The sequence below is a fragment of the Hemitrygon akajei genome, unplaced genomic scaffold (genome assembly GCF_048418815.1).
Source record: "Hemitrygon akajei unplaced genomic scaffold, sHemAka1.3 Scf000033, whole genome shotgun sequence".
Lineage (NCBI taxonomy): Eukaryota > Metazoa > Chordata > Chondrichthyes > Myliobatiformes > Dasyatidae > Hemitrygon > Hemitrygon akajei.
In genome coordinates, this window is record NW_027331919.1 from 9,946,901 (window position 1) to 9,958,711 (window position 11,811).

The 11,811-nt window shown below is 46.3% G+C and overlaps 1 protein-coding gene across 1 annotated transcript in view; it reads left to right on the top strand.

Moving 5' to 3' along the window:
• Positions 1-4,757: 4,757 nt before the first annotated feature.
• The window catches only part of LOC140719890 (uncharacterized), a 106,345-nt gene continuing 99,291 nt past the window's right edge, over positions 4,758-11,811 (top strand). The window contains exon 1 of the mRNA XM_073034816.1: positions 4,758-4,809. Coding sequence (XP_072890917.1) covers positions 4,758-4,809 — 52 coding nt within the window. The remainder of the gene's footprint in view (positions 4,810-11,811) is intronic.

Consider the following 11,811-nt stretch of genomic DNA (forward strand, 5'->3'; position numbering starts at 1 on the left):
CACCTGAACCATGGATATCGACATTTTCAATATTTCTGCCAGGGCGCCTGCAATTTCAACACTAGTCTCCTTCAAGGTCCGAGGGAATAACTGTCAGGTGGTGGGGATTTATCTACTCTGATTCGCCTCAAGACACCAGGCACCTCCTGCTCTTTAATCTGTATTCAGTTCCATGACCTCCCTACTTGTTTGCATTGTTTCCATGGACTCTATTCCAGTTTCTTTGGTATATACAGATGCAAAAGGAAACACTTAACATCTCCCCCACTTCCTTTGTTTCCATACATAGCCGACCACTCTAATCTTCAACAGTACCAACATTATCACTTACTATCCTTTATTTTCCTTAACATACCTGTAGACAATCTTAAGATTATCCTTCACCCTGACTGCCAAAGCAACCTCGTGTCTTCTTTTAGCTCTCCTGATTTCTTTTGTAAACATTTTCTTACTCTTTTTTATACTCATCAAGCATCATATCTCCCCTCTGTTGCCTACAGATGTTACACATCTCTCTCTTCTTTAGCAGAGTTCCAATATCCCTCGAGAACCAAGGTTCCTTATTCATATTCTTTTTGCCTTTAACCCTGACAGGAACATACAACCTCTGTACTCTCAAAATTTCACCTTTGAAGGCCTCCCACTTACCAATCACATCCTTGCCAGAGAATATCCTGTCCCAATCTACGCTATTTAGATACTTTCTCATTTCTTCAAATTTGGCCTTTTTTTCAGTTTAGTACTTCAACCGGACGGCCAGATCTATCTTAATCCATGATCAAGTTGAACTAATGACGTTATGATCATTGGAACCAAAGTGTTCCCCTACACACATCTCCGTCACTTCCCCTAAATTATTTCCTGATAGGAGATCTAATATTGCATCCTCTCTAGTTGGTATATCTATATATTGATTTAGAAAACGTTGCTGAACACATTTAACAAAATCTAACCCATCTAGACTTTTAACAGTATGGGGTTCAGGCACAGTGTGAAGCTCCCTCCACACCGTCCCATCACACATTCCCGAGGTCAGACACACGGTAAAGCTTCCTCAAAGCCGTCACATCACACACACTCCCGGGATCAGACACAGAGTGAATCTCCCTCCACACTTTCTCATCACCCAATCCCGGGGTCAGACACAGAGTGAATCTCCCTCCACACCGTCCCATCACACATTACGCGGTGAGACACAGAATGAAGATCCATTCACACCATCCCATCACACACTCTAGGAGTGAGAAAAAGTCTGATGCTCCCTCCCCCCTAGTCTCTGCCCCACTCACCTCTCGATGGAGACAGTGCGTCCGGTTTTACGAGCTGCATTTTCATGTAAGTCTCGCTGTCGTCCATCCTGTCGAGGATCCTCTGCGTGTCTGAGCTCAGCCAGACAAACAAACACCAGATGAGCAGCTGATAAAGAGAGGAACCGAGAGCAGGGGAATGAAGTGCTGGGGAAGAGGGAAATTGAGGGTGTGAGAGGGGTTGGCCTTGACCGATGAGAGTGGCTGGAGGATGAGTAGTGAGAGTGGGGAGAAACAGAGACCAGTTTGCGCGGAAGGAAAGGAAACAGACGTGGTATACTGAGGTCAGAATGGGGCGATGTGAGGAGAGAGGGGGTCAACATAGAGATACCTGAATCCTGCAGAGAAATTAAGGGGAGAGGGTAAGAATACAGAGGGCGAGCAAACTGGCGAAAGCAGGAGAAAGAGAGAGACAGAGAAACGGACAGGGTGGTGGGACAAGGAAAAGAGGGAGGAGAGAAATCGCAGCAGAGAGGGAGGAAGTTTGCAGGGCGGGGACGATTGAGGGGGAAGGAATATGGAAGTTTGAGGGACACCCCGAACAGTACCCGGAACACACTCCGAAGTAAGCGAGCCCCCTCCCTCCGAGAAGACAGCAAACAATAGATTGTAATTTTTAGACTGTGTAGTACTTTAGAAATATAACGAATGTTTAGATATTGAAGTTCACAGGAAACCAACACACGCTGAGCCGTATCTGACAGTTGACTCTCTTCTCCCATGAGAACATAAGCTGGAGGTTGTCAGTAATTCAGAGAAGTATTGAAAGCATGCGGCTACACTGACTGGGCCGTCATACAGACAGCAAAAATAAAAATAGCAGCGACGTCAGCCCAACAGAACGAACTTCAGCAGTTCTCTCAGACCCTCCATCACCTTCTGTCTATCATTTTCTCTATCTCCTTTTTCCTCCACTGCCTCTCTCTCCTCTGCCTTTCAATCACACGGCCCTCCTCAATAAGCCACTTTTTGTCTCCCCTCCCTATTTTCCCCACTTTCCCTCTTCCCACACTCTCCCGCTCACAGAGAACGTTACCGGACTGAAATGCGATCGGGCCGTCTGTCGCTTTCCCGGAAAAAGCGCCGCTCACTGGACAGTGGGGATCAGTTACATCCTCCACAGTGAGTAAGGGGAAAGGTGAACGGTAATGGGGCCTTTGGAAATGGTGGGGCGGGGGCGAGTGGCTAAGGGGGTAGCCGTGAGGGATGCGTGATGAGGTCTGGCAAAGCAATGTGCTGGAGCGGGTGTGTGTGTGTATGTGTGTGTGTGTGTGTGTGTGTGTGTGTGTGTGTGTGTGTGTGTGTGTGTGTGTGTGTGTGTGTGTGTGTGTGTGTGTGTGTGTGTGTGTGTGAGAGAGAGAGAGAGAGAGACAGACAGACAGACGGACAGATAAAGAGTAGCTACATTCCCAGGCTCAGACAAAAGTGAAGCTCCCTCCACTCCTTCCCATCACACACTCCAGGTGTCAGAAAGAGATTGAACTCCCTCCCTCCGTTTCTTCCCTACTCACCTCTCGATGGAGACGGTGTGTCCGGATTTGCGTTCTGCACATTCATGTAAGTCTCGCTGTCGTCCATCTTGTCGAGGATCCTCTGCGTCTCTGAGCTCAGCGAGACAAACAAACACCATATGAGCAGCTGATAAAGAGAGGAGCCGAGGGCAGGGGGAGGAACTGCTGGGTTTAAGGGGGATTGAGGGTGTGAGAAGGGTTGATCTGGACCGATGAGAGTGGCTGGAGGAAGATTAGTGAGAGTGTGAAAAAACAGAGAGGAGAAGGATAGGGCTTGGCGGAAAGTGAGACGTGGGTTACTGCGGAGAGAAAGGGGGAAGTAAGTTGAGAGAGGATGTATTAGCGGAGAAATTAGGGGAGAGAGTGAGAAAACAGAGAGCGAGATTATATGTGAAAGCAGGAGACTGGGAGAGAGAGAGAGAGAGAGAGAGAGAGAGAGAGAGAGAGAGAGAGAGGAGAGAGAGAGAGAGAGAGAGAGAGAGAGAGCGCCTCGGCACCGTCTGAACCATCATTACCGGTCTCATATATAAATGAATCTCCCTCCACGTCGTCCCAGTACACACTCCCGTTGACAGAGACAGTTTCAAGCTCCTGATCACCGTCCCGTCACACACTCCCAGGGTCAGACACAGAGTGAATCTCCCTCCACACCGTCCCATCACACATTACGCGGTGAGACACAGAGTAAAGATCCATTCACGCTATCGCATCACACAATCTTGGGGTGAGAAAAAGTCGGATGCTCCCTCCCCCCTAGTCTCTGCCCCACTCACCTCTCGATGGAGACGGTGATTCCGGTTTTACGAGCTTCATTTTCATGTAAGTCTCGCTGTCGTCCATCCTGTCGAAGATCCTCTGCGTCTCTGAGCTCAGCGAGACAAACAAACACCAGATGAGCGGCTGATAAAGGGAGGAGCCGAGAGCAGGGGGAAGGAAGTGCTGGGGAAGAGGGAGATTGAGGGTGTGAGAGGGGTTGGTCTGGACCGATGAGAGTGGCTGGAGGAAGAGTAGTGAGAGTGGGGAGAAACAGAGACCAGTTTGCGCGGAAGGGAAGGAAACAGACGTGGTATATAGGGGTCAGAAAAGGGCAATGTGAGGAGAGAGGGGGTCAACATAGAGATACCTGAATCCTGCAGAGAAATTAAGGGGAGAGAGTGAGAATACAGAGGGCGAGCAAACTGGTGAAAGCAGGAGAAAGAGAGAGACAGAGAAACGGACAGGGTGGTGGGACAAAGAACAGAGGGAGGAGACAAAACGCAACAGAGAGGGAGGAAGTTTGCAGGGAGGGGACGATTGAGGGAGAAGGAATTTGGAAGTTTGAGGGACACCCCGAACACTACCCGGAACACACTCCGAAGAAAGCGAGCCCCCTCCCTCCGAGAAGACGGCAAACAATAGATTGTCATTTTTAGACTGTGTAGTACTTTAGAAAGATAACGAATGTTTAGATATTGAAGTTTACAGGAAACCAACACACGCTGAGCCGTATCTGACAGTTGACTCTCTTCGCCCATGAGAACATAAGCTGGGGGTTGTCAGTAATTCAGCGAAGTATTGAAAGCGTGCGGATACACTGAGTGGGCCGGCATACAGACAACAAAAATAAAAATAGCAGCGACGTCAGCCCAACAGAACGAACTTCAGCAGTTCTCTCAGACCCTCCATCACCTTCTGTCTATCATTTACTCTCTCTCCTTTTTTCTCCATTGCCTCTCTCTCGTCTGCATTTCAATCTCACGGCCCTCCTCACTAAGTCACTTTTTGTCTCCCCTCCCTATTTACCCCACTTTCCCTCTTCCCACACTCTCCCGCTCACAGAGAACGTTACCGGACTGAAATGCGATCGGGCCGTCTGTCGCTTTCCCGGGAAAAGCGCCGCTTACTGGATAGTGGGGATCATTACATCCTCCACAGTGAATAAGGGGAAAGGTGAAAGGTAATGGGGGCTTTGGAAATGGAGGGGCCGGGGCGACTGGCTAAGGGGGGTAGCGGTGAGTGATGCGGGATGCGGTGTGGCAAAGCGATGTGCTGGAGCGGGGGGTGTGTGTGTGTGTGTGTGTGTGTGTGTGTGTGTGTGTGTGTGTGTGTGTGTGTGTGTGTGTGTGTGTGTGTGTGTGTGTGTGTGTGTGTGTGTGTGTGTGTGTGTGTGTGTGTGTGTGTGTGTGTGTGTGTGTGTGTGTGTGTGTGTGTGTGTCAGAGAGAGAGAGAGAGAGAGAGAGAGAGAGAGAGAGAGGGGAGAGAGACAGACAGACAGACAGAGAGATACAGAGAAGCCACATTCCCAGGCTCAGACAAAAGTGAAGCTCCCTCCACACCGTCCCATCACACACTCCAGGTGTCAGGAAGACATTGAACTCCCTCCCTCCGTTTCTTCCCCACTCACCTCTCGATGGGGACCGTGTGTCCGGTTTTACGTTCTGTACATTCATGTAAGTCTCGCTGTCGTCCATCTTGTCGAGGATCCTCTGCGTCTCTGAGCTCAGCGAGACAAACAAACACCAGATGAGCAGCTGATAAAGAGAGGAGCCGAGGGCAGGGGGAGGAACTGCTGGGGTAAAGGGTGATTGAGGGTGTGAGAGGGGTTGGTCTGGACCGATGACAGTGGCTGGAGGAAGATTAGTGAGAGTGTGGAAAAACAGAGGCAAGAATGATTGGGCTTGGCGGAAAGAGAGACGTGGGTCACTGCGGAGAGAAAGGGGGAAGTAAGGCGAGAGAGGATGTAGTAGGGGAGAAATTAGGGGAGAGAGTGAGAAAACAGAGCGAAATTACATGTGAAAGCAGGAGACAGAGAGAGAGAGAGAGAGAGAGAGAGAGAGAGAGAGAGAGAGAGAGAGAGAGAGAGAATCGGCACTGTCTGAACCATCATTACCGGGCCCATACATAAATGAATACCCCTCCACATTGTTCCAGCACACACTCCCGTTGACAGACACAGAGTCAAGCTCCTGATCACCGTCCCTTCACACACTACCGGGGACAGACACAGAGTGAAGCACCCGTCCAACTATCCACACCTGGAGAGAGACATAAAGTACAGCTCACTCAGCCACCGTCCCATCATACCCTCCTCGCGGTCGGGCACAGAGTGAAGCTTCCTCCACACCGTCCCATTAACCATTCCCGGGGTCACAAAGAGAGTGAAGCTCACTGCACACTGTCGGGTCGCACACATCCGCGGTCAGACACAGAGTGACACTCACTCCTCACCGTCCCATTACCTATTCCCTGGGTCCATTGAACCATAGAACCATTGTACATTACAGCACGGAAACAGGCCTTTCGGCCCTTCTTGGCTGTGCCGAACCATTTTATGTCTGGTCCCACAGACCTACACCTGGACTATATTCCTCCATACACCTCTCATCTATATAGCTGTCCAAGTTATTTCTTAAATGTTAAAAGTGAGCCCACATTTACAGCTTCATCTGACAGCTCATTCCACACTCGCACTACTCTCTGTGTGAAGAAGCCCCGCTAAAGTTCCCTTTAAACTTTTCACCCTTCACCCTTAACCCATGACCTCTGATTTTTTGGTCCCCTGGCCTCATTGGAAAAAGCCTGCTTGCATTCACTCTATCTATACCCATCATAATTTTATACACCTCTATCATGTCTCCCCTCAATCTTCTACGTTCCAGTGAGTAAAGTCCAAACCTATTCAACCTTTCTCTGTAACTCAGTTTCTCAAATCCCGGCAATGTCCTTGCAAAAGTTTTTTTTGCACTCTTGCAACCTTACTAATATCCTTCTTGTAATTTGGTGAACAAAACTATACACAATACTTCAAATTCGGACTCACCAATGCCTTATATAACCTCACCATAACATTTCAAGTCTTACACTCAATACTTTGATTTAGAAAGTCCAATGTACCAAAAGCTCTCTTTATTACAGTATCTACCTGTGAAGCTACTTTTAGGGAATTTTATATCAGTATTCCCCGATCCCTGTTTCCCACTGCAGTCCTCGGTACCTTACCTTACCATTAGCATTGTATGTTCTACCTTGTTTTTTCCTTCCAAAGTGCAATAGCTCACACTGTAGTTCATCTGACATGTCTTTGCCCTTTCTAAGTCCTTCTGTAGCCTGTCTACTTCCTCAAAACTAACTGCCACTCCACTTGTCCTCATTTGGTCTGCAAACTGTGGAGCCACGTTCAGGGATCTATGAACACGGAGCGCAAGGCCCTCTGCTCATCGAAACAGTTTTGTCTCTAATTGTGTGTTATATGTTTGGATTTATCCGGGTTGAACTCCACTGTCATTTCTCCAACCATATCTACAAGGGATGTCAGCAGAGCGGCAATGGCTTTAATTTCTGGGAAAAACTAATGAGGAAGGTGCTGGACATGTGTATTCCTAAAAATGGAGAAGTACTCGATTCTCAACAAGTATTCAATTGCGGCCGAAATTGAACTCAAGGCTCTTGTAAAAGCTAAAGAAAATAGAGACACTTATTTCTCCCGGTATCAAAGAGAAATGATGGCACAGACATCGGTGTACGGTTAACCCTTGAATACGTGAACACGTTGCCTTACGACTCCGCCAAAGTCAGGTTATATCTTAAATTTATACCGCGAATTTCGGGCGATACCCAACAGCCAAATATATTCAGTGAGCGATTTCAAGAAGCACTTGTTGGATATTAGCCAGTCCAAGAATGATTCCGTGCGGTGCACAAAATTAGAAATACACGTAAGATTTAGGAGCAGAATTAGACCATTTGCCCATTGAGTCTGCTCCAACATTTTACTGTGGCTGATCCAGTTTACTTATACGCTTCAATCCCCTGCCTTCTTTCCGTACTCCTTCAAGCCCTGACCAATCAAGAACCTCCGCCATAAATATACAAAAAGAAAGTTTTGGCCTCTACAGCCGCCTGTGGCAAAGAAATCCACAGATTCACCACTCTCTGGCTGAAGTAATTTCTCCTCGTCTCTGTTCTAAAGGGACGGGCCGCTCTTCTGAGCCTTTGTTCTCTGGTTTTCGACTCCCCAAACATAGAAACTTTCTTCTCCACACTCACTCAATCACATAATTTAAATAATCAATAGATTTCAAAGGGGTCACCCTTCTTCCTTCTAAATTCCAGTGAGAGCAGGTCTAGAGATATCAGACACTTCTCACATGACGTCCTTCAAACTTAGAATCATTTTTGTGAAACTCGTTTGAACCCTCTCCACTTTGAGCACAATCTTTCTAAGATAAGAGGCCCAAAACTGTTCACCATACTCCACGTGAGGCCTCACCAGTGCTTTATAAAGTCTCAGCATCACACCTTTCCGTTTATATTCGAGTCGGAATGCTAACATGCATTTGCCCTCCTCGCCACAGAAAGTTACATCATCAGCACAACACTGTGGGCTGAGGGGCCGGGAATGTGCTGTAGATTTCTATGTCCAAACTGCAAATTATCCTTTAGGGAATCCAGCACAAGGACTTTAAAGTCCCCTTGAATCGCTGATTTATTTTTTTCTGATTTCTCTCCATTTAGAAAATTGTCAACCATTTTACTTTCTCCCAAAAGTGCATGACCATGCATGTTTCAACACAGCAGTACATCTGCCATTACTTTGAGCTGTCTAAGCCCTTCTGTAGCCTGTCTACTTCCACAAAACTACCTGCCCCTCCACTTATCCTCATATCGTCTGCAAACTGTGGAGCCACGTTCAGGGATCTATGAAGACGGAGCGTAAGGCCCCTCTGCTCATCGAAACAGTTTTGATTTTAATTGTCTGCTATATGTTTGTATTTGTCCGGGATGAGCTCGACTGTCATTTCTCCGACCACATCTGCAAGGGATGTCAGCAGAGCGGCAACTGCTTTAATTTCTGGGGAAAACAAAATGGGGAAGGTGCTGGACATGTGTATTCCGAAAAATGAAGAAGTACTCAATTCTCAAGAAGTATTCAATTGTGGCCGAAAAGGGAACTCAATACTGTTGTAAAAGCTAAAGGGAGTGCAGACACTTATTTATCCTGGTATCAAAGAGAAATAAAGGCACAGACATCGGTGCACGGTTAACCCTTGAATTCCTAATCACGTTGCCTTACGACTCCGCCAAAGTCAGGTTATATCTTAAATTTATACCGCGAATTTCGGGCGATACCCAACAGCCAAATATCTTCAGTGAGCGATTTCAAGAAGCACTTGTTGGATATTAGCCAGTCTACGAATGATTCCGGGCGGTGCACAAAATTAGAACTGCGCATCTGCAGTCACTTCCTCCATTACCAAGACAGTGTGGGATTAAAGTTAACATTACCTCATTCTTGGTATGAAATGCTGCTAGCTTTTGTTAGCTCCCACAAGCAAGGCAGCTTCTGCATCTTATCCTGTGACCTTCGTGGCCTCAATCTTCGGCTAGTCAAGCTTAGCAACAGCATTTAGTTTTTCCACAATAAAACAAAGTAACTTATCATAAGAACGTAAGATTTAGGAGCAGAATTAGACCATTTGGCCCATTGAGTCTGCTCCAACATTTTACTGTGGCTGATCCAGTTTACTTATGAGCTTCAATCTCCTGCCTTCTTTCCGTATTCCTTCAAGCCCTGACCAATCAAGAACCTCTGCCATAAATATACAAGAAAGAAAGCTTTGGCCTCCACGGCCGCCTGTGGCAAAGAAATCTACAGATTCACCACTCTCTGGCTGAAATAATTTCTCCTCATCTCTGTTCTAAAGGGACGCGCCGCTTTTCTAATCCTTTGTCCTCTGGTTTTCGACTCCCCGACCATAGAAATTTTCCTCTCCACACCCACTCGATCAAGGAATTTAAATACTCAATAGATTTCAGTGGGGTCACCCTTCTTCCATCTAAATTCCAGAGAGTGCAGACCTGGAGATATCAAGCACTTCTCAAATGACGCCCTTCAATCTTGGAATCATTTTTGTGAACCTCGTTTGAACCCTCTCTACTTTGAGCACAATCTTTCTAAGATAAGAGGCCCAAAACTGTTCACAATACTCCACGTGAGGCCTCACCAGTGCTTTATAAAGTCTCAGCATCACACCTTTCCTTTTATATTCGAGTCGAAATGCTGACATGCATTTGCCCTCCTCACCACAGACTCAACCTGAGAAGGTTACATCATCGGCACAACATTGTGGGCTGAAGGGCCGGGAATGTGCTGTAGATTTCTATCTTCAACCAGCAAATTAACCATTAGGGAATCCCGCACAAGGACTTTAAAGTCCCCTTGAATCTCTGATTTATTTTTCTTATTTCTCTCCATTTAAAAAATTGTCAACCATTTTACTTTCTCCCAAAGTGCATGACCATGCATGTTTCAACACAGCAGTACATCTACCATTACACCGTCCTGTCTAAGTCCTTCTGTAGCCTGTCTACTTCCATAAAACTACTTTCCCCTCCACTTATCCTCATATCGTCTGCAAACTGTGGAGCCGCGTTCAGGGATATATGAACACGGAGCGGAAGGCTCCTCTGCTCATCGAAACAGTTTTGTCTTTAATAGTGTTCTATATGTTTGTATTTGTCCGGGATGAGCTCGACTGTCATTTCTCCAACCATATCTGCAAGGGATGTCAGCAGAGCGGCAACGGCTTTAATTTCTGGGGGAAAATAATGAGGAAGGTGCTGGACATGTGGATTCCTAAAAATGAAGAAGTATTCAATTCTCAAGAAATATTCAATTGTGGCCGAAAAGGGAACTCAAGGCTCTTGTAAAAGCTAAAGGGAGTACAGACACTTATTTATCCCGGTATCAAAGAGAAATAAAGACATAGACATCGGTGTACGGTTAACACTTGAATATGTGATCACGTTGCCTTACGACTCCGCAAAGTCAGGTTATATCTTAAATTTATACCGCGAATTTCGGGCGATAGCCAACAGCCAAATATACTCAGTGAGCGATGTCAAGAAGCACTTATTGGATATTAGCCAGTGTACGAATGATTCCGGGCGGCGCACAAAATTAGAACTGCGCATCTGCTGTCAGTTCCTCCATTACCAAGACAGTGTGGGATTAAAGTTAACATTACCTCATTCTCGGTATGAAATGCTGCTAGCTTTTGTAAGCTCGCACAAGCAAGGCAGCTTCTGCATCTTATCCTGTGACCTTCGTGGCCTCAGTCTTCAGCTAGTCAAGCTTAGCAACAGCATTTAGTTTTTCCACAGTAAAACAAAATAACTTATCATAAGAAAGTAAGATTTAGGAGCAGAATTAGACCATTTGGCCCATTGAGTCTGCTCCAACATTTTACTGTGGCTGATCCAGTTTACTTATACGCTTCAATCCCCTACCTTCTTTCCGTATTCCTTCAAGCCCTGACCAATCAAGAACCTCCGCCATAAATATACAAAAAGAAAGATTTGGACTCCACGGCGGCCTGTGGCAAAAAATCCACGATTCACCACACTCTGGCTAAAGTAATTTCTCCTCGTCTCTGTTCTAAAGGGTCGTGGCTCTTCTGAGCCTTTGTTCTCTGGTTTTCGACTCCCCAACCATAGAAACTTTCTTCTCCACACCCACTGGATCAAAGAATTTAAATAATCAATAGATTCCAATGGGGTCACCTTTCTTCCTTCTAAATTCCAAGAGTGCAGACCGAGAGATATCAAGCACTTCTCATATGAGGCCCTTCAATCTTGCAATCTTTTTTGTGAACCTCGTTTGAACCCTCTCCCCTTTGAGCACAATCTTTCAAAGATAAGAGGCCCAAAACTGTTCACAATACTCCACGTGAGGCCTCACCAGTGCTTTATAAATTCTCATCATCACACCTTTCCTTTTATATTCGAGTCGAAATGCTGACATTCATTTGCCCTCCTGACCACACACTCAACCTGAGAATTTTATATCATCGGCACAACATTGTGGGCTGAGGGGCCGGAAATGTGCTGTAGATTTCTATGTTCAACCTGCAAATTATCCTTTAGAGAATCCCGCACAAGTATTTTAAACACTCCTCGAATCTCTGGGTTTGTTCTTTTTAATGTTTTTTCTCCATTTAGAAGATAGTCAACCC